Source organism: Micrasema longulum, unplaced genomic scaffold, assembly GCF_059751315.1.
Source record: "Micrasema longulum isolate JH-2025_06_02 unplaced genomic scaffold, ASM5975131v1 h1tg000774l, whole genome shotgun sequence".
Classification (NCBI taxonomy): domain Eukaryota; kingdom Metazoa; phylum Arthropoda; class Insecta; order Trichoptera; family Brachycentridae; genus Micrasema; species Micrasema longulum.
In genome coordinates, this window is record NW_028277968.1 from 321,486 (window position 1) to 345,679 (window position 24,194).

The 24,194-nt window shown below is 31.2% G+C and overlaps 1 protein-coding gene across 1 annotated transcript in view; it reads right to left on the bottom strand.

Moving 5' to 3' along the window:
* t (C45 family peptidase tan) overlaps window positions 1-23,727 on the bottom strand; it is a 91,580-nt gene extending 67,853 nt beyond the window's left edge. Inside the window, exon 1 of the mRNA XM_088230505.1 lies at window positions 23,591-23,727. Coding sequence (XP_088086631.1) covers window positions 23,591-23,680 — 90 coding nt within the window. The 5' untranslated portion in view covers window positions 23,681-23,727. The remainder of the gene's footprint in view (window positions 1-23,590) is intronic.
* Between the last annotated feature and the right edge of the window lie 467 nt (window positions 23,728-24,194).

The following is a 24,194-nucleotide window of genomic DNA, read 5'->3' on the forward strand; positions in this document are numbered from 1 at the left end:
TTAAAAAAATTAAAAAATTGTTGTGGGTTTTTTATTCCACCTAAAGTTTAAAAAAAAAACGCAGACATTTTTTTTTTTATATTCGGAATTTTTTTATTACATAGTTTGTATTACTAAATTCATGGAAACAAAATAATCCTACATAGGCATGGCCCGTGCGTGTGGGTATGCTAAATCTAGAATACATTACACAATCTGTAATGTAGATGCACATATAATTATATAAAAAAACATGTAAAATAAAAATTGAAAGTTTCATTCAGGTTAGGTGTTTTTTTTAATATTAGTAAGTGGAAAATAAAAAATGGAAAAAACAAAATGTATGGCAAAAATTTACCAAATTAAAGTTGATAGTTAAATTAGGAAAAAATATACGAAAGCAAATGAAAAGTTTATCAGGGAAAAAAAACATAGACATTTATATTTTTGACCCAGTTTATAAATGAATCATTAGATTAACGCATTTACAGAGATATTGGCTATTTTTAATTTTTACTTATTCGCTTAACTTTTTGTATATAATTTAAATTTGACATTGGCGGTCGCATTGCCAAATGACAATTTCTTTCAACCGACCAATAAAATACAAGTGTATACCATTTAACTTTCAAAATGTTTTCAAAAATAAAAATAAGAATTGAAGATTCATAAAAATAGAAATAACTATATTGACTAAAACCAATAACAGTACTAAACAGAAAAAAGGAAAGACGAATAGAGGACAGATGGACTCTTATGTGGCTGTGGTATAACACAGGTCTACATAGGATGCAAGGCTTGATATATTTCTCTTATTCATTTAAATGATGAAATTGTATTTGATGAAATCTTCAAATGGATATTTTGACATCGGATTTGGAAAGAAAAATATGTATATATATGCTGGATTTAATTTTTTTTAAATATGTATCCGTACTATGCGGAGAATAATTATACGAAAAGAAGTGATGCCAAACCACAATAAATATTTTTTACTGAATAAGAAAGAGCACAAAAGCAACTTTTAACAAGGAAGACGGAAGGAAGAGATTCTGTTCTGTGGCCGGTGTTTATGTGAAAGTGACAAAAAAATGCCTTCAATCAGTCGGTTATTGTCAGTGAGCGGGAGTGCACGCTAGTTAAATGACCGGCGTTTTTACGATTTTTAATTTTATTTTAGAAAAAAAATATTAAGAATTTCCTGGAGAGACCATATCACTAATGACGAGGTTCTCAGCAGAATCGAAGGAGGGAGGCACCTAATTTTAAATCATCTCAGAGAGGCGAGCCTAATAGATCAGCCACATTATACGGCATGAGGGTCTCCTGCATGACATCATAGAGGGAATGACTGAGGGGACAAATTACAGAGGGCGCCTCCGACGGGAGTATTTGGAGCAAGTGTGCGAGGATTTGAACTGCGCCTCATATATCGAGCTGAAGAGGGCTGCAGAAAATAGAGGACGAGATGCAGGACTTTGCTGCAAACGTATCCTCAAGATTGAGACTGCGAAGAATAATAATTTATTTTGCTGTCACAGGCCTAAATAATATTTATATTTTTTGACAATGGAAAAACAATAATTTAACAGTATTTCTCTGTTTTTTTTAATGTCTGAATTTTAGAATATTTAGTCTTTTGCTTGAGATAAAGCGATGTTATATCATCGCGTGTGAAGGAATTTTGTAGCACAGCCTTTTAAAAGTTAAGGAAGAGAAAGCAGATATTTAGACGTGATTTAAATAGGGCTACTGTATGGACGTACAGACGAGTCTCGCCGCATCGAGACACTGTATGAGTTAAAGAAGAAAAGAATTGTGAAAAGGAATCAAAAGTGTGAGATAGGACCGTTAGGACTATGAAATACAGTGAACAGAGGTGAAAGGAGTGATAGTGTCTTCCCTGTCTAATTTTGAGCCACTTCAGTTGCTTACGATAATTAGATATGGGGACAACTTTCTCATATCAAAAATATGTAACTAATGATCACCCATTAAAGAAATCATAGACACAGTGCAGTGTAACGATTATCATAACGCTTATTTAAAAACCATATTTTTTCCTTTTGTTGAAATTTGTGACTTCCCCATTATTTTTTCGAGAAGAGTCTCCGTGTTTTAATGAATAAGTACAGTCCTACGAGAAATTGTATTTAAGCGAATTTTGTATTCGCTTAAAAGTTTCTTGAAAATGTATGAAAAGAATATTGAAAAATAATTTAATGAAAACGATTTCTTTGACCGACGTCACTGGTACAATTTTTTAATTTTATTTTTGTACTCCCAGGAGTTACAACAAACTCATTTTGTGACTGAAAATATTTACACAAAGGTTTGGTAATAATATAGTAATATAGTAACAAGTAAAATGTATTACTTGATTTCCTGTTTTACAAGGACTTCTTAGGACTTAGGATATAGAGATTTTGGTATTATTTATGTTTTCATTGTATATTTATTGTTTACTTTTAAGACTGAAAAAGCACACATAATAATAAAACTTTGATTGCTTCTTAATATTATTATTAAATACATAATTTACTGCCTTAGAACGGGGAAGCTATTCCTAGTTAGGCAGTTTAGATGAACCACCAGCAAAAATTAAAAATATATATGTTTACTTTTACTACTTATTTACTTTGCTGTTTAACTCATTGTAAATTGCTGTAATAAATATGTAAAAAATAAATAAATAAATATAAAACTGAAATAACACAGCTACTTAAGTATACTCTAAAAATAAATTAAAACATATAATTATAATCATTTACAAAGAGTAAGAAATATCCGAGATAAAAGAAGAACTTAACACTAAATTACACCTTCCACAAGTAGTTATTTTTTAAATTCATATTGTAATTGTTTGATGTTTTTAAAGACCCCGGTAGCCTGTTGTACTCACTTAAAGCAAGGTACAGCAGATACCTTAGACCATACCTTGTCGTGTGTGATCCATATGAATCAACCTAAAAAATGAGAGCGTAGTGAAAGATTTCCGGTTTACGGCAAGTCAACGGACCAACCGGCAGAACTGACCGAGAAGAAACGGAAGAGAACTTGAGACGTCACACGCGGAGTAATCTCAGAAATACTGAACTTAAATAAATCATTGCGCTGATAAACGATGTACAAAAATTAAAAATTGACTTAGCCTAGTAGTTTATTAACAAATATAAATAAATAAATAAAACACTTTAATTCCTGATTACCTCGGTTCTCTAGAGCAGGGTTTCTCAAAGTTTTTCAGCAACGGAACACTTCTCAAATTCGAAAATTTAACAAAACATATAAATATTTTTTTGAGCTGGGTAGTGTCATAGTAAAAAAAGAAAAATAGTGTTATTAACGGATTTATTATTTATTTGGTCACTATAACAACCTTATGACTCCGATTATTTTAAATTTTTGATTAGCAAATCTTTTTAATATTGTTCACTTGGTGAGTTTAATTCTACACAATATGTTTATCTGTTGTAACATCGAGATAGCTTATATACTTTGACTTTGATGTAGCATAATTAGAAAATCCCAGTTAGCATAAATAAGTAGTAGAAAACGGAAACAAAACAATGGTATCTCGTTTTGAGACATTGGTGTACTCTTTTAAAATACTTTTAAAGCCTTCCCTACGGCCGCGAGAGCCTTAAGATAAGCAGCCTTTATATAATTAAATTTTGTATTTTTGTTTCAAATCAGAGTTGCTGATCTAATCAATTAGATTTTCATGACGACTTACGTTTAAGCCCACTTTGTCTGTCATGGAATATGGATTCCGAACCCAGGAATCGTCCTGACAAGTTTTGGAAAAAATATTGCCCACGAGCTGTTTTCGTTTAGAATGAGGAAGTTCAGTGTCTATTAATTACTTTTTCAATTGTTAATAGACTTTTAAACTAAGCCAACTTTTTTAAGATTTATTTTTATACATCGTATTATCAGCGCTATGACTTTTAAAAGTTTTGTATTTCTATAATAACGCTGCGTGTGACATGTCTTTTCCGAGGTTCTTTTCTTTCAGTTCTTCTGGTTGGTTCGTTGACGGTAAGCTAACCGGATAGCCTTCACATCTCTCATATCATTAGTTGGTTCCTATGAACCAGTGACGTCGCATCGTTCAAAGCAGAGCGTTTTTATTTTTAAAAAAAAATTTTTTCGTACATTTTCAAGTAACTTTTCCATACAATTTAATGCTCTAATTTTAAACATATGAAAACAGAGATGAAGAACATTTAAGAAAAGGTAATATAGAAGTCTAGGCATCTACAGGGCTTATGACCTGTCAATGGCTGGTTTAAGTAGCCACTTTACACACTGTGTAACATTCACCATTCTGCCTATATTTAAATATATATAGTCCTTCAACTCTTTCATTCAAAAAACTCAAAATATTGTTGATAAATCCACCTGGTCCATGAAAAAGTATAGAAATTGAAAAAAAACATTTTCAGGCGTTGTCTAGTATGTAGGTGAAATAATTCAATTATATGAATCTCACTCGCACAAATAAAGGTTTCAGCTCTTTAACTTCACAAACATAACAGATGAAACAATTAAAGGACTATAGATGTTCAAATATAGGCAGAAGGGTGAATGCTACACAGTGTGTAAAGTGGCCACTTGAAACCAAACCAGCCATTGACAAGTCATAAGCCTTGTAGATGCCTAGACTTCTATATTACCTTCTCTTAAATGTTCTTCATCTCTGTTGTAATAAGTTAATGTAAACAGCTCTCCAAGGAGTCGAATCCAGTCCTTGTCTACAAAAATTTGGACAAACTCAAAATATTGTTGCTCTAATTTTTACCGCGCGCAAGAAAACATTTTTTGTTTCCAAATTACTCCATATTTTTGCGGCATCTCTATTTGGGCTCTGTGGATCACTGATGTTCTGCAGAACATAGTTTGGGAGACCCTGTCATAGAGAATAATTCTACAAATATTGGAACATACTCGAAATATAGGCAAATCTACATAAGGAAAGTAATACTTGACATCCACAAAAATAGGAGCACTCAGGTGATTGTGAGTCATGCGCACTCAACCAGGAGTACAGTAAGAAACGATTTGGTGATTCCAATAGCACGAACAGCGGTATTCCAAAAATCATTTCTATATAACGGACCTAAACTATACAACCTGATACCGTCATTTTGGAAATCTGATAAACCATCAGTATTAAAAAGAAATTTAAAAATTTGGTTGACAGACATTGGAAGTAAGGAATCGGAGAATTTATTGAAGATAGTAATCTAAATATTATGCTATCCCATTGAATCATATATAAATTTATTGTATTTTCGCATGTGCATATATATTGTGTATGAATGTGTGTATATATATGTATATGTATGTATATGTGTGTATATATGTATGTATGTGTATATGTATGTACGAAGTATGTATGCTTTATATTTATGTATTTAATTGTATTTTTACATTTAATGTAAACTTAATTTTTTTTCTTTTCTTCTCTTTTGGGCTATAACTGTTTTTTTTTTATTTCTTCAATATTGTTTTTTATTTACAGGAAACATATTCGAAAACCATATTTGCCGCAACAAATCGGTTTGTTAGAATAGGCATTTGCCCATATAGGAACCGATTGCAACATTAGGCGTATTAATATTTCTGGCTTGCCGACCCTTCATATACTGAGCCTACTCCTAGTACTAGCAGAATTTGCCAGAGTGTTTTTTGTGCCATTTTGTAACATTGTATGTATAAACTAATAAATGAATAAAATAATAAAAAATAAGATATTTATATTATTACGTTAAATTCCAAAATAATTGGATCCTATTGTAAAATGCAAGTAATTGCGCCATATTTCTGCATACATATAATGATATAATGCAATTTAGTTTTGAAATCGTATACCACTTGTTCATATTTTACACGTACACGTACCTATAATACTCGTATAATGCATTCTGGTCAGCGCGTTTGCCTACCATGCTAGAGGTCTTGGGTTCGATTCCCGACATGGTTGATATAAAATATTGATTTAAAAGTGTGTTTTCACGCCACAATATTTCATAGTCCCTGGACTGGTACCTGAAGCGTAATACTGATCATCTTACCCTTATTTAACAAAAAATATCACGCTGCGATTGGTGTAACACTGCAGTGCCCTATGCACTATTAGGTTCAGAAAGGGAAGGGTGATGATGCATTAAAGTAAAATGGTGTAAAATAAACTATTTATTTACACGCAGTTCCATTTACCTTACAGAAATACACATTTAATGGATATAAACACATCCTAATAATCTTACTAAGACCCAAAAGAATTTTGGGTGTGCGGTGGTTTGACTTTGTGCGTAATGAAGTGATAAGAGAACGGACGCAGCAAACTCCGGTGACAACTGTCATCAAGCGGAGGCGATAGGGTTAGCATGGCCATGTACTGAGGATGCCTCCTGAGAGCCTTAACCACGCATGCCTTTTTTACAGGGCATCAGGTTCTCGACGTCCTTGACGTCCACTGCTGACTGTTTGTCGGCAGTTTATGTCAGAACTTCGGAACGAGAACATGACTTGCGAGGACGCAAAGAAGTTGGCGGCCGATAGAAATGCACGGAGGCTCTTTGTGGATACCATTTGCTCCAACTAGGGAGCGGACATGGAATGATGATGATGATGATGAATAATGTAAAAAAAAAGATTGTTACATAAATACTCTAATACAGCGGTTTTAGAAATATATTACGAAAATAAATAAAAAAATAAAAATTTTGTCATTGTGTGCAAATAAATTTTTTTATTAAAAAATAATATTATATATATTAAATGCATACAAAACAGCAGTTTAATTTAATAACTTTCTCATATATATTATGAAAAATTCATTAATAAATTCAACGACGTGTTCATACAAAAAAATTGTGATATGTGTTACACATTTTGTACTATTAAATTTTACGTGGGTACGAAAATTTATTTTCTGTTATGTATGCAATCGTTCATCGGTGAATGCATTCAAATTTATAATAAAACATTTGCCAACAATAAACGTATATTTTATTGTTTGTTTTGCTAACTCTAGGACACGCGTCCATTCATTTAAAAATTCTAATATTTGACGTAAATGCGTTGAGATTGAGCAGTTACTATGCATAGTAAGTTATAATTAAAATATGACCAAACTACCTGTTGAATTGTAATTTGGACACCTGCACGGACAATGAACACGTGCAAATTCGCTATTTCAAAAACCACGTTTTGTAACAAGGTATGTAAATAGCATATATTTACAATCTCCATTATTTTGAACAATTATTTCATTTTACATTTTGCGTTCGTTCAAATATACCCAAGTAGACAAATACTGAATTTAAATTTCTAGGGAGTGATTGATGGATACTTTATAACATAATAAAACTTTAGGTAATTAAGAACTCACACGAGAGGTAGATAGATAGATATACATGATAAATATAGCGCAGAAAATTGGTAAAATAAACCAAAGTAGGGAACGAAATGCCGAACACTCCTCTAGTGGAACGGAAGGCCTGTTGACTACTGCCAACAGGCCGGCTTCTCTTGAAGAGTTTTAAGTGGTTTCCTCTCCACGTGAGCAAATGCTGAGAAGTTCCTGATTAGCCCTCATTAATATATTCCTTCTGATCCCAATAGATGAAATAAATTTTAAGATATTTAATTGCAGAAAAATCCACTTTTTGAAATATAAACCTTGTATTATAAGCAAGGTAAATAATAAAGCAACTCCCATTAAAAATATAAAAAAAATAAACCTTGATAACTTTTAACATATAATATACGATTTATTGTGTATGCAGATAATTTGTAGAATTCCATGTTAAAATTTGGTAAGGTATCCAAAATAAAATACTTTTATTGGATTTAATTCTATATTTATTTTGTTGTTTTTTTAATATATGTGGCGCGTTTCGTCTTATCAAGACATTATTAAAGGGAAAGGTTTCTCTATATACCCATTATGTACCTAATAAAATATACTCAGTATATCCTAATTGATTTTTAATTACCTTCGTTACTTTACTTTATATAAAATCTATATAAAATTCTCAATACTTGTTAAATAATAAACCATAAACGTTATTTACACCCATATTGTAAAACAGAAATAATGGTTAGTATAAAAAGAAACTTTTAAAATATTTAAGTTAGTTTGATAATGTCCAAACAAGACAAAACGATTCACAAAATAATTTAAAAAATATTTATACAAAAAAGTAGAATTAAATTTTAAAAAAGTGTTTTATTTTAAATACCTTACCAAATTTTTATTTTATTTTATTTTTTTATTTTTATTTTATTATTTTTTCACGCCCATAAGGCTTTTACATACATGAAAATTTTACAAAATATAAGTATATAAACAACATTAAATTTAAAAAATACAATATAAAGCAACAAAAGATAGAACGGTGTTAAGAAGTAAAGTTGGTATAAAAAAAGAAGATGAGTATATAAACAGCATAGATTTAAAAAAAAAACACAATATAAAGAAATAAAATAAAGGAACAAAATAAAGGAACAGTGTTAAGAAATATAGTTGGTATAAAAATAAAAAATTTTATAATATACAAGTCTAGACATTTGAAGGGCCTACGATCTATAAAAAATATTTGTTTATGAAATATTTTATTGATAAAAAATATTATTGATTTGTTTATAATGTACTCCTCACTGGGAAATTCCATGCCGAGGAATACATTTTACAAGTTTTTTTTCATAGAACTTTAAAAAATTAATAAAACATATATATACTACAGTCAGTCTCGTGGTAAAATGGTCAGTGCGTTTGTGTACTATCCAAGAGATTTTGGGTTCGATTCCCCACATGGTTGATGTTAAAAATTTATTTAAAAATAGTGTTCTTACACTAGAATATTTCATAGTCCCCGGACTGGTACCTGAAGCGTAAGACTGATCGTCTTACCTTCATGTAACAAAAATGGTCAAGATACGCTGCGATTGGTGTAGCAATGTTAATGATGATGATTTTACATATACATAGGTAATCTACAATAGTTTTTTTTTCTTTATTACATTGTACAATTCCTTGGTAAGAAGTCGTTTGGAGTTTAGTTCCATTATTTGGTCGCCACATGAGACTCGATACTCTTTGATGGTGGAGAGAGTGCAGAAAAAATTTCTGCGCTATCTGTACCTAAAAGAGTGTGGATATTATCCTTGGCTCTTCCCAACCGACTTTTTACTGTGGATGCTAGGCTATCAGTCATTATGGAGGAGGAGGGACGTTCATTTGGGTGTTCACTTTTTCCAGGTGATCGGTGGTCGCATACATAACTCAGAAATTCTGATGGATGTAGGACTGTTCGTACCTGATAACTATCTTCGACAAAGACAGCATCGATTGTTTTACCTACCGCGATGCAGAACCAACCTGCCTATAGTTATGCCGGTTGGTAGAGCAATCTTGCTACTTAATCGCATCGCCTCGGATGTCGACATATATTACGACAGTGGGCCTTCCCTTAGGAAAGAACTTTCTAACTTTTAATTTTTCTTTTTACATTTTGTTATATTACTTTAATAACATAACTATCTACTGTAATTTGTGATATATTATTGTATTTAGAATGAATTGGGTCTTTTTTCTGTAATGTTCTAAATTTCTGAATAAATAAATGAAAATTAAAATATTGCAAAATAATACTCATTTTAGTTCTACTAATAACTTGCGCATAGTGATTGTCAAAAAAACTACGGGATAAAATAATTTGCTTCCTGCAAACGCACCTGCAAAGCGTTACAAAAAAATGCAGTTTTTCCATGTCCTTCTAATATATTATGAGGAACTTAGACGTTAAATTAATTCGATACAAACATTGAAACAACGCAGGGTTACTAAACGGAATGACTAGTCGCCAGATTGATTGAGTTAATAGGTACATAATGATTTTTTTATTATTTTTTTAATGACAGATTGTTTCAATTTAAAAGAGATATTTATTGTTATCTATATATTTATTTATTATTCATGTACTTTTTTTTACAATTGCTTTATAAAAAAAAGTAAAAAGTAAAAATTAAAATTAAAGTGTTAATTTTTATTATTATTGGTAGGTTTTTCAATTGATAGTCAGTTTAATTTTTTGACAGTATGATCATCATTATGTAAATAAATAAAAAATCCAACAAAAAAGGTTCCGCCTAAACACAAAAAAATATTAGCTAGTCAGGACTTGAAACAAAGAATTGCTGTACATTATATAACAGTGAAATATAAAAATATAAAAAAATGTAAAAAAAAAAAAATGCCCGGGAAATAAGTTATAGAAGGCAAATGACTTTTCAAGTAGACTACGAAACGGAATATTCTACGCACGATTATCAACACGAAATTTAACCGTATTGTTTTACGGGATACCAGTATGTTTAACTGTATTTCTGATTTTAGAAAACTCCTATGGAAAAAAATATCTTGGCTGGATAAAAGTTGTGATCAATATTCATATTTGAAGCGCAAACTTTGTGGTTTTTCCTTATTATTTATTTACGGAATTATTCAGTATATTTAGTTAGAAAAAAAAAATTGTTTATATACTCGTACAGATACAATTAAAATAAAATCACTACAGTTAAATTTATTTCAACAGAGAGGGAAAACATTTTTGAGAAGGGAATATGGAAGTCTAGGCATTTACAGGGCTTATGACCTGTCATTGGCTGGTTTAAGTGGCCACTTTACACACTGTGTAACATTCACCATTCTGCCCATGTTTGAACATCCACATTTCCTCAACTCTTCCATCTGTTGACTATTGTGAAGTAAAACAGCTGAAACTTTTATCACGTGGGTGAGATTTATCCGGCTGAACCAAATCACCTACTAGGCAACGCCTAAAAACAATTTTCCAATTTTTATACTTCTTCTTTTACCAGGTAGTAATTCAACAATGTTTGATTATGTCCTAATGCTTGCAGACTGGCTGGATTTCCTCCCTAGGGAGTTGTTCATGTAAAAATTTAAATATGAACAACTCCCTAGGGAGGAAATCCAGCCAGTCTGCAAGCATTTGGACATAATCAAACATTGTCACTACAGTTAGTTTAACTATACAGTCCCCCAGGATTCCATTACAGCTTCATGTAGATAGTGGGCTTAAGATTCCCCTTAAGCCATTACAGTATCCCCGGCTGGCGCCTAAAGCATAAGTCTGATCACCTTACCTTCATTTAGATCAGTTATGGCCAACCTGTGGCCCACGGTCATGTATGAGGAATTCATTTTTTGAACCAGTAAATTATGAGAAAGTATTTGAGATGTTCGGTTCTCCACTTGGGGTTGATGTTCAGAAACCTTGCAAATGGAATTAATCGACCTTCAATGCAATATTGAACTACAAATTATATACCCCACGATTCCAAAAATAGAATTTTATAGTAAGTACATAACGTTTTGAAAACGATGTTTTGCCCAAAAAAAATTAGTGCTTTTGGATCTACATACGTTTGTAAGGCTTTAAAAAAAATAGGGCGTCAATCTAGAAAACCAGTTAGGTGTACTAATTAAATAGATAAAAAATTTCAAGTAAGCGAAAAGAAACTCAAAGCGAAAGAAACTCAACTAAAAGAAGTGGTCATTGATAATTGATTTTGTTTCAAATAAAATTTGCATTATCGTTTGATTTACACGTTTAAATTAATAATTTTGATTTTTTAAATTGTTGAACATTTTTATTACTATACCAATACCCTTTTCTGTTGGTTTAATGTGTTTTCTTTTCACATCTGGTTGTGGTATTGTTTTTATTCCCAGTTACCCTGATTTTACTTTCAGATTACCTCTGCATTTATTTATTTTTTAAATTAATTAAACGTTTTATTAAACTAATGAAATTAGTTTTGTATAATGTCTGTATGTGCGGCCCTTTAGAAGAAAATTAAGTCATCAATGCGCCCGGGGCGCAATTTGGGTTGGCCAGGCCCGATTTAGATCAAGATAAGCTGCATTAGGTGTACCGATAGAGTACAGGCAACCCTCGTTGATGGCGACTCGTTATAACTCGATATTTTTTGCAATGAAGTGATTTAAGAAAAGACACTAAACATAATTGAAATGATAGAAAATGGTAGTAAGTTTGCAGTTGCATGTGAGGATTTTAAAATGCCTCAGTTTACAGTGCGATCAATTATGCAACAAAAAGACCAAATTAAAATGGCTGGCGAAAGTGTTAACCCGATTATAACAACAAAAGTTTCGCAAACCAAAAGTTTATTGATGACAAAAATGGAAAAAAATATTAAGCAAATGAATAGTGGACCTTAATCAACACCGCTTGCCCGTGAGCATCAACACAATTACGAATGATATTTATTTTAAAGCCAGCAAAGGTTGGTTTGATTGGTTTAAAAAATTATCAAACTTACATTGCCTTGAAACGATTGGCGAATCGGCTAGTGCAGACGTAAAATCAGCTGAAAAATATCCGATGATTTCATTGAAAAATTCCCTGTTGAAATTTCCACGCCATGACCAGAATGTATCCCTCGCGATCAACTAGGGTAACTCGTAGTTTGCACCCTATCAGTTGCGTTTAAAATTAAAAAAAAACGAAACAAAGCATTTTGAAAAAAATGTTAATGATTTTTTTTTCAAATTAGAATTTTTATCAAGTACCATATTTACATCTTTTAGTAAATTTAAAAAAACTTGATTGGTCAGTTTCTTCTTCCGTTATATTTTATTTTAAATGACAAATGACTGTATCTTTTTACAATTACAATGATGATGAAATAAATATTAATCCACGTAAGCTAACATTAAACAAATTGTATTCCTGATTTTACGGCACTTAAAAATATTATTAAAATCACGGTTGACTGGAGAATCGTCTGTTATCGAAATTGGCATGCGTTTAAAAAAATGCAAAAAAACCCTATTATAGAAACAATTAATAAAAAACTACAATAAACCGATTTTTTACTACTGATATTAATCAAAATTATAATTCGTACTTAAGTATTTTCGGAAAGTAAAAACTCTAGGTAAAAAAGAATGTACGCCTCGCGGCCAAGCATGTACAAATTTTATAGTATTTTATTTCATACTCATTATATTTTAATGTGACTTCACAGTATTTATAAATTTACATAGTAAACCCATGCACAACTAATGTCTACGTGGGATTTTTGTTTGCTTTTGTGCAAAAAAATAACTCTATTATTAGTCCGCCTCTTGGTTTAATAGTCAGCGTGTTTGCCTACCATGCAAGAGGTCTCGGGTTGATTTGTCGACATAATTGACTTGTTGTAGACCCTGGCCTGGCACCTGAAGTGTAAGACTAATCATGCTCATGTACCAAAAATGGCTCATTTTCTCAGGGTGCTAAGAAGTTATATCGAGAACACGGTCATTTAGCAGAATATTTATTTAATGTTTCGGACAAATGTCTTTGACAGCATCAGCACAAGCTCTTATACCTGCCGGCTTCCAGAACCAACCTGGATCTAGTCATGCCGATAGGAGCAGTCAGGCAGCTGAACATGATTATTTTAGCTATCCACATATTGCACATCATTGAAACATTGTTTCAGTGGCGAGTGATGATTTTATTTACAGGTAAGCTATAGAAATATATCATATATTTGTACCTACATAGGAGATACATAATATAATGTACGTAATATGTACTATAAATTGATATTTTTCAGTGGTTCTTTGTGTTACAACAACTTTCATCTGTGAAATCAACTCAAACGACGTAACTTCGTGATATAGATATATTATCCATTACTTTAATACATAACTCATTAAAAAATACATAAAAAACATTACTATGAATTCAGTCGATATTAGGAATTCAATTGAAATGTCAACTGGCCGAATTGTTCTAGAAATTAATAGTGCTAAAAACGGCCGCGTCGAGCGTCATATGTCCTGCAATATGACACATGACAGTAATTATGGTCTCATGTCAAATGTACCATCTCAAAGAAAAATAGCCCTTGAGAAAAAATGTTTGATTTACTGTTTTCCAAATCAAGAATCTCCAAATAATTTCTGTAATCCGCAAGTTTAATCTAGGAGAAAAAACTCGCACTGGGGTTAAGAGATTCAAAATATCGTATACTTATTTGTATGAAAAAACAAGCTGGAATAATCGGCGAGTTTCATGGCTCACCGAAGGCGCTGTAATATTAATATTTATATTAGGATAAAAATATACATGGTTGAAATGATTTAAAATAAATAGTAATTAACTATTTGTTTTTCTGTAAATAATCATAATCATCATTCCCTTTCCACACCTAATGGTGCATAGGGCACTGCATAGGTACACCAATAGCTGCGTATCTTGATCATTTTTGTTACATAAAGGTAAAATGATCAGTCTTTACGCTTCAGGTACCAGTCCAGGGACTGAGAAATATTATTGTGTGAAAACACCCTTTAAAATAAATATTTCATATCAACCATGTCGGGAATCGAACCTGAGACCTTTTGAATGGCAGGCTAACGCGCTGACCATTACACCACGAGGTCGACAAATAAAGTTACGGTAAAACATTTTTATGGTTAGTCAAATATAATGGTAAGCTGAGCATAATCGCTTCTATTCACAGTTCGCCCTGCATTGTTTATGTTTAAGATGCAAATATTGCAAATACTCTTCCTATATGAGAGAATTGTGCCTATATAATATCGGGTCATCGCTCAAGGGTTCCTGGGCCTTATATGTTGTCCTAATATAATGTCATAAATACTACGAGTATATAATGCTACCAAAAAAAAAAATATATATCAAGAAATAATAACTTAACTTAATTACTTAAATAAATATAATAATACATACTGATATTAACTTCTTACAAGAGAATTAATCGATATTAAAATAATTTAAAAAATAAAACAACTTTGTTTTCAACCACTATTTTTTTATAAACAAATAACAATAGAGACGAAGAACATTTAAGAGAAGGTAATATGGAAGTCTAGGCATCTAAAGGGCTTATGACCTGTCAATGAGTGGTTTAAGTGGCCACTTTATACACTGTGTAACATTCACCATTCTGCCCATATCTGAGCATCTATATTCCATCAATTCTTTCACCTGTTGATGTTTGTGATGTTACAGAGCTGAAACCTTTATTTATGTGGGTGAAATTCATCTAATTGAATTATTTTACCTACATACTAGGCAACGCCTGAAAATGTTATTTTTTCAATTTCAATGTAGGTGAAATAATTCAATTAGATGAATCTCACCCGCATAAATAAAGGTTTAAGCTCTTTAACTTCACAAACATCAACAGATGAAAGAATTAAAGGAACATAGATGTTCAAATGTTACAACAGAGATAAAGAACATTTAAGAGAAGGTAATATATAAGTCTAGGCATCTACAGGGCTAATGACCTGTCAATGGCTGGTTTAAGTGGCCACTTTACACATTGTGTAACATTCACCATTCTGCCTATATCCGAACATCTTTATTCCTTCAATTCTTTCGAATCCAGTCCTCGTCTACAAAAATTTGGACAAACTCAAAATATTGTTGATATATTAAACTGTTGTGTGGTAAAAATTACAAAGTGTTTCATTTTAAATAAATTTAAAATGTTTTTCCGCAAAGTAAATGCTGAAGCAATAATTAATACAATAACGTATAATTCAATAAACACGTGACAAGCGCGTATAAGATGGTATTTCAAATTAAAATTCAAAGGTAATTATTGACGTATGTGATAAGAAAAAGACAATACATATCGTTTGAATCATAAAAATAACCTTATTTATTAAATAAGAAAATAATTTTTAATATTTATAATCCACTCTACATTTTTTTTAAATTGATTGTCATTGTATGATCTAAGCAAATATGTATATCTTTCTTTTACAAGAATGTTTTATAAGTATTGTTTATTATCTCTTTTATCTCTTTATTTCTAGTTAGTGAGGGCATCGCGATATTTGCTAAATGGATAGTGTTATGCAAAAATGTGTCAAACCACAATTGACAAAATGAGTTGGTGTCAGAATAGTGATCAAAAAGTGACATTCTTTTTTTGAAAAAATAGTTTGATGAGTTTAAACTAGAAATTCTCCCTAACACTTTGATGTGTTAACCAACAACCATTCAACTGGATTAAAAACAATATAACACTGCTTTTAGATGATTAACGTATTGTTGCGAATTCATATCAATGTGTGGCTAACACGATAACAATATTGCAAACATGTGTGCCCCGCTTTCTTTGCCAGAATTGCCGACTATTTTTTTATTATAATGGCAAGTTTTTGTAACTTGGGGATTCATATTAATAGTAAATCCCGAGGTATTTTTATCTCTGGAACATAAAGCTTTTATATAAATTTTAATAATTTTTTCACTCAAAAATTTCCATTTAAAAAAAAAAATATTTTATCTATAATCGTACATTAAAAATATTTAAAAAATATACATTTTATCCCACCTTTTTGCTAAATTTGAATGTTTACAAAAAATAAATATAAAAAACGCTTTTTTTTTTGTTCTATTAGGCAGGTACTTATTATGTATGAAACGTAACAGCCAAGTTAAATTATAAAACGTATTTTAGAAATTGTGCCTGATGTTAAGAATCGATTATCTCAGTTTGAGGTTGGTGTGGCTTAACACATTTTTGCATAACATTATCCAAATATGAGATGCGGTCGGTAAGGTATTAATCAACGCGTCTGTTTGTTACACATACTACGTACGTTTGTGTGCGTATTGTACCAATCTATTCCAAGATGTAAGCATAATGCATAATTGCTCAGTGTTTCATAACTAGAATTATGATATTTGTATAATTTATTGATAAATGATACGATATAATTATATTTCTGGGCAGTTGGCGGAAATTAATTTATGTAGGTAGGTACCAGTACCAAATGATGGGGTCTACGTTCATGGCGCACGGAAGGAATGCGGGAGTGTTGCGACCTTAGAGTAATAATTCGCGACCCACTTATTGACGGTTTCGAGGCTGTGCTTGCGATTATCGGACTAAGTATAAACGGCCCATTGTTTTGCTTTAAGGTGTAATTAATTCGTGATTGATAACCCTAGATGTTTTTTGTCCATATGGGCGGATCTACATATTTTTTTTATTTTTTATTTTGTTCATTAACGCCTAAAAGGCATTTACAAAAATAAAAATGAAATACATGCTAACATACTAAATAATAAACAGAATATACAGAAAAAAAATGTGAAATTAGTTAAAAAGGATATGATAAAAAGTTTTACAAAGTAAAAAAGAAAAAAAAAACAATAATAACAAAGGTATGCAAGAAAAAACAGTAAGCATATTAACAAAAAATGCAAAGATATAAGCTTATGAAATAAATTCTGTAAGGCAAACAATAAATAAAGTGCTACGGTAAGCAAGAAAGACATTTTAAAGTTAAAATTAATAAACAAGGAAGCATATATTATCACGAAAAATAAGAAATAAAAATATGTATCTATGAAATGCGTATTTGCCAATACTACAGTGCAATTTGATATAATAGTAAAAAATAAAAAACAAGTATAAGGTAATGAAAATAAACAAGTAAGTATTTTTTTTAATTTATGAAATTGAATTGTCAATAATAGTTTGACGAGCAGCAACAAATACAGCTACAAGCTACAAATAAACTAAGTGATAGAGCGTAATTTCTTTGAGGTTGCGACGCTGCCCGGTTGAGTTTCGATAAAAATTGTAGCTTCAATATTGGCACGTATATACTGTTATGTTCAATACTACCCGGAATTTGTAATTTGAAACATGTTGTTTTTCTTTTTCTTAAGGTTGGTATAACTGTGTCATAGACATACGTACCAAATAATCTATGACTTCACGGTAATGACGACTGTTTTTTTCGATTATCATAGAGTTGTGCTCTCGGAGTTCCTTCCAATAGGTCAGAAGGCCAACAAAGAATAATGTTTAGATGTATTGAAGTATCTGAGGGAGAATATTTATCGAAAAAGGCCAGATTTATGGAAAAATAACTCTCGGTTTTTTGCATCACGATAATGCGACGTCTCAATTATTTTTCCCGGTGCGCGATTTTTTGGCCAAAAACAACGTATGAGTTGTTCCTCGCGCACCGTTTTTACCTGATTTGGCTTCGTGCGATTTTTTTCTGTTCCCTTAACTCAAATTATTACTTTACGGGGAGCATTTCGACTCGATTGAGGTTATAAAAGAAACTTCACAGATTGAACTAAAATTCATTCCGAAATCAGCCTATGAGAAGTGCAATGAAGGTTGGAAAAAAACGTTGGCATATGTGTATTTTCAATGGTGATTCTGAAGAGGATAAAAAAAATATTCTTTAATAATTGAATGAAAGTTATTTTTTCTTTTTTTTAAAGATTTCTGGGTCATATTTTAACATACGGTAATAGGTACACATTACACATGCATATGATCTTACTAATGTGATGATTTATTTATTTTGTTGAGTAAATTATCGTATCTAAGGATAATATTAACATTGGCAAATTACGCGTAATAGAATTGTGCGCGTTTTTCTTTGTTATCGTTTTTTTTCATCCAAGGACATCTAGAAATTTTTATCGGTTCGACTTTTTTACTTAGATAGCATTACTTTTTAAAAATAAATGTTAATTTTTTACTTTATTTCAGACTCCATGTTTAATTATTAAAAATGGATTGGATTAGTTAAATTATATGCGTTTTCAAGGATACATTTATTTATTTAAAACTTCAAGTACAATGAATAAGTATTTTGGCGGACTTATTGCTAAAAGCAATATCTTCAAGCCAACAAAAAATAAACTGGTCAAAATAAGAGATTAGTCAAAATTTTGTACTAAAAAACATAAATCTAATAATATAAAATAAAACATAATTAATTAAAAATAAAAGCTCTTTTCTGATTGGGAGATAAGACTTGCACATATTAACATCAATAAAGTTTAAAAAATAAATTCGTTCATGATGACAATAGATAAAATCATATTTGCAATTTAGTTATTTATTTATTCGTGAAAAAGCAAAGATTCACCGTTAATGCTTTACCCTTTTTCAAAATTTATTACGTTTTTTTCCAACACATATTTTTTTCCGGCCGCCCAGTACCATTCATTTATAGTACTTATTTTTATACAATAGTATAAATGCATACTTTTGATTTCTGGAAGAAAATATAACTTGCGTTGTACTACTCGTATTTAGAAATCAAAATATCGATCGCGCGCAGCATGAATAGTAATAACTAACGGCAAGGGCCCATCGCCATCGGGTGTAGGGTTACCATTTCAAAATGAAGAGATGCCAGTACAGGGTGCCTAAAATGATTGATTTTTCACAAAAATGTCTGTCTTACGTAAATGGTGGTTGATTAATTATGCCGTGAACGGGAGGGGTAGCAAAAATTATCAGCCTCCAGATTCATTATCTCCCAAAGGCCATTGTGTCAAAAGGCCATTGTGTCGCTTTTACCGGTTATTGTTTTTATATTCGCGCAAAATTAAAAAATGCCCATCTCAGAGCTATGCCGGCCGCATCTCTGTTTAGACCTTGAATTGCCTTTCAAATGCGGCAAACGCCTATGACTTCGCTCAGGTAAAAATCCTGAAAAAGGAAAACGAGCGAATATACGCGCGGTTCGATGGGGCGCGAGCCTGCATTGCACAAGGTGCCGGGTTCAATTCTTGGCTAGGAATATTCCTTGTAAAATTTGATTAAATTGGACCATTCTATCATTATTTTTTTATAAAACTATAATATTTCTTGGTAATTGAATTGTATACAAGGTAACGCTGTATATGCCCTAGTTGGCAGGGAAAAGTTTTCAATAAAAAAATGTAAAAATGATAAATCATCATCATCATCAGTAGAGTTAAATTCATATATTTTATGTGTGGGAAACCGACGGGATGACTCACGACCTTAAAAACGGTTTTTGAGTATGCAGAGATAGTGCTTTATGTCATTCAATATAAATTACGTACTCATCACATATCATCCCTAAAGACAGGATTAAAGGCAATATAAAAATGCTGAGGGAGACTGTTTACAGACGAGCCATGCCTGGAGTCAGGCGTAATCACCATCCTCAAACATGACGCACGGATTGAAGAGAGAAAAATGCTGAAATATGTGCGATGCATGAAAAAAGCTTAAAACATGCAACACAAAATATAAAAAATTACGGTTTTTATATATTTATTACCAAAAATTTCAAAAATCTTTATTTTTTTATAAATTTTCTGTTGGGCAGTTGTGCCTTCTTCTATCAATCGAAATATATTTTTAAATTTACAATAAACGTTCCAAGTTCACCGATGTTACCGAGCAATGCATGAACTAAGGTTCTATATTAGCGCATATTGTAATGACGTAGATTGTGATTCTATGTCATTATAATTTGATCGAATTAATTTTACTATGTATTTTTATTGTTATTTATTGTGGCTTGACACGGGCATAGCCTAAAAAGCCGTAATAAGTTCATAAATATTTAATTTTGTAATTTTGAATGAATAAATAAATAAAAAATAAAATTGTCTTTCATCCGTCTCAAATAAACTCGAGACAGTCAGTATCCAAACAATCTCTAAGATAGACCAGAGTTGCGAAGAAGTAATAATTATTTAAAGTTTTGTACTGGCTTTCATTTTTGTTAGTTGTATTGTATTTTAATTGTACCTGTTTATAATATAAAACAAAAAAGAAATATATTCACTCTTAAATGGACTGAATAAGTCCGTAAATAAATAAAAATGTTAAAATATGCATAAACTTATAAAAAGAGCCAAAATATGCAAATGCATATAATTTCTACCCATTACCCCCTTATCTGCACTTCGTGAGGCAAAGGGCACTGGACAGGCAATATCATGAAATATTTTTATGAATGGTGATTTTACGCTCCAATATGTCACGTTACCTGAACTAGAACCTAAAACGTAAGACTGATCACCTTATTTTGATGTAGCAGGTGATTGAGATACGCTGCACATTGAGTTTTAATACAGTGCCTTTAGCACCATTGGGTGCGAAAAAAGGTATTTGATGAAGTACGATGATCATATTAATTATATTTTTACACGTTCAATTTAATCCGATTTTACTCGAAAGTTTATTTAAAAAAATAATATGTAAGTAGGTATAGGTTGAAAATATAAAAAGAAAACACAAAAATAAAAAAAAAAGACAAATAATTGTACCCACGGTGACAAGAGATAAAAATAAATAAATTCGGAAGATATTACAACAGACACGGAGAACTTTTTTAAGTAGACAAATTAATTATAATTTTTTCTGTACATATGAATTGAAATTTTCGATTGACTTTGTTCGATTTTTTATCTTGTTTTGATTACATTTATGAGCACCCACTATTTATACATGAATGCATATTTTTTCCTATGTTTAAAATATATTTAGGTACATGGCTATTCTTTAATTTTAATTGTATTATTTTTCTCTATTTTCCTACTATTAAAAAAAAAATAATCTTTTCTACCTTCTTAATAATATTTTTCAAAGCATCAAAAACAAAATAATATACGTTCTTTGTTTTATATATATTCAATATTATGTCTGTACTTTTTTATTTGATTATTAATTAAAACTAATTTCTGAGCACCCGATAACAAACTATTATTTAATCGAATAAGACAAAATATGTGTTAATACTTTGTTTTCTTTATATAATGTATTAAAATTGTAATAATTTATTGAATAAAGACTATATGAAATAAAAATAGAGCTTATGACCTGTCATTGGCTGATGTAAGTGATTAACGTTTAGTACTTGTCTATAAACACATAAAAAATCATTTTTTTAAAATAATTATAATTAGATAAAAGTCGATCCACCCTATGTTTTTTTTTTGGTCAGGGTAGAATTTTGCGAAAACGGCCTAATGCTTTACAACTAACCGGGTTGTGGTCCTGTAGCTAGTTCAGTTCGGTTCAATTCAGTGTCAATTATTAGCATAGTATTAATATATTCTGTTTGCAAAACAGTGAAGAAGGTAAATAAATACAGGTTCTGAGGTAGACAGCAATTTTTAAAAATATAGAATAGGGCATACGGAACAATAAATAAAAAAAATAAAAAATATATATATATCCATAATAGGGTCACTGACTCATAAATCAAAGGTTTTAGGTTCGAGCCCCACTAGTGAGATTAAAAACTAGTTGAAAATGGCACGAATACCAAAATGTTCATCATGAGGCCGACTTATTTTCACTCGATTTCCTTTAGCAAAATTTTCCTTCGCGGGTAGAAAATAATGAGATAATATAACGAAAAAAATTATAAATCAATAAGTCTCCACCCACCCTCATATCACCGGGCCGGTGGATTAGGACGATACATGTGAAATAGGTTTAATACGTAGCTTTACCCTTTTAGACCCTGTGAATATAAAAAAAAACTCTTTGGATTCTAATGTACTAAAATAAGTTTAATTTTATTCAAATATCATTTATAAAGGACTTTGTAAATTCTCTCCATTACAAACAAACCACCTAAAAGCCAGCTGTCAAACTACAAAATGTACTTTTCTATATAAGCCGAAAAAAATAGAGACATAAGCATCGGGTTGTGGTTCCGTGGTTAGTGCTGCGGACTCACGGATCAGAAGTCCGAGGTTCAAACCCCATTGTAGCCCAACTTGATTCTCATTTTCTAATAGTGAGTTATTTACAAATCGTTGAAAATGGCCCCAAGATCGAATCTCGGTAAATAATAAGAACAAAAATATTTTCTCTAAAAAAAAACGCATATAAGTAGGGATCTTAGTAATTTAAAAATAAACTTACCGCTTTTAAATTTCGGTAGATAAGTGAGTTAAAAATAAAAAATTTCGTCTACAATATTTTAGTAGACATGAACTGTATTTAACCCCGTTGGGAGTTATCAAAATAAATATATTATAACCGAGATAAGGAACATTTTTTTTATGAAAAGAAATATGGAAGTCTCATATGGATGTTTAAATATATCCAGAATTGCGAATATAACACAGTATTTAAAGTGGCCACTTAAACCACCCAATGATAGCCATGTAACCTACACTTCTATTATTTTATTTATTTAACACTTTATATACATATAAAATTTATATACATATAAGGGCGGACATATTGCCTCAAGGCAATTTCTTCCTACCTACCTAAACCATTCAGTTTGAGAAAATTACAAGGAAATTGACATGTTCTGGGTAATAATGCAGAATCTTATAATTTTATGCAAAAATTGAAAACAAAAATTACCTAAAAAAATACACTTTACTATGCAGAGAGGATAGAAGAGGTGATTATTCAAGCTTGATTTAATTGTAAAAAAAGAAGGGGCGTCTTTAACATAAGTGGGTAGATTACATTCCCCTCCAGAGAGTGCTGTTCATCTCTGTTGTAATATATTTATTTAATTTCGTGTTTATTTGAATATGTACCGAGTCTGAAAGGTTTAAAAATAGAAAATCGAACGAACAATGTTCTTATAACAAGAAGCCGAATTGTGAGTACGCACTATTTCCGATTCTATAAATAAATGGGGTTGTGGAATATTGTTGACATAAATTTGTGAGAGAGCGATGAATTCAAACAATAGTACTGTGATGATGAGCATAAGTGAGAATTATTTACGAACCACATCGAAGCCGACTTCATAGTGCGTCCCCTTGACGTAAATTACGGGGATACTCTGCCTTCTACCGAGGTACGCCTTCGAGGTCTGCATAGCTTTGTTTATTGTGATGACCGTCCACTCTCGCGATACAAATAACAATGTTTAAAGAAACACTTCAACGCCGCACTATGTAACTATAATCTTAAATGCAAACAGTGCGGGGGCGCGGTTCCTATCACAGTAGCACTCGGTGTGATTGTTGAGAAACAAACGAGTAAAAACTTCTGTGTGTACTCGCACATCAAAAGTACAGCTGAATTGCGTGACTGCGAAATCTAAAATGAAATAATGATTCGAAATCAACGTCATAACCATGTCCGCACACAATGGTGCATTGGTATACTAAATGCGGCGTATCTAAATCATCTATTAGTGCAGGAAAGATGATCAGCCTTACGCTTTAAGTACCAGTAGTCCATGGGCATTATTTTTGTTTTTTTTGTATCAATATTTAGATGAAGTTTCAATTAATGAGAACAAGAGATTAATCACTAGATGAGAATCCAAAACACAAAATGTATTTCTATAAATATTAAAATAGATTCATTTGAACAAAACTGTGCAA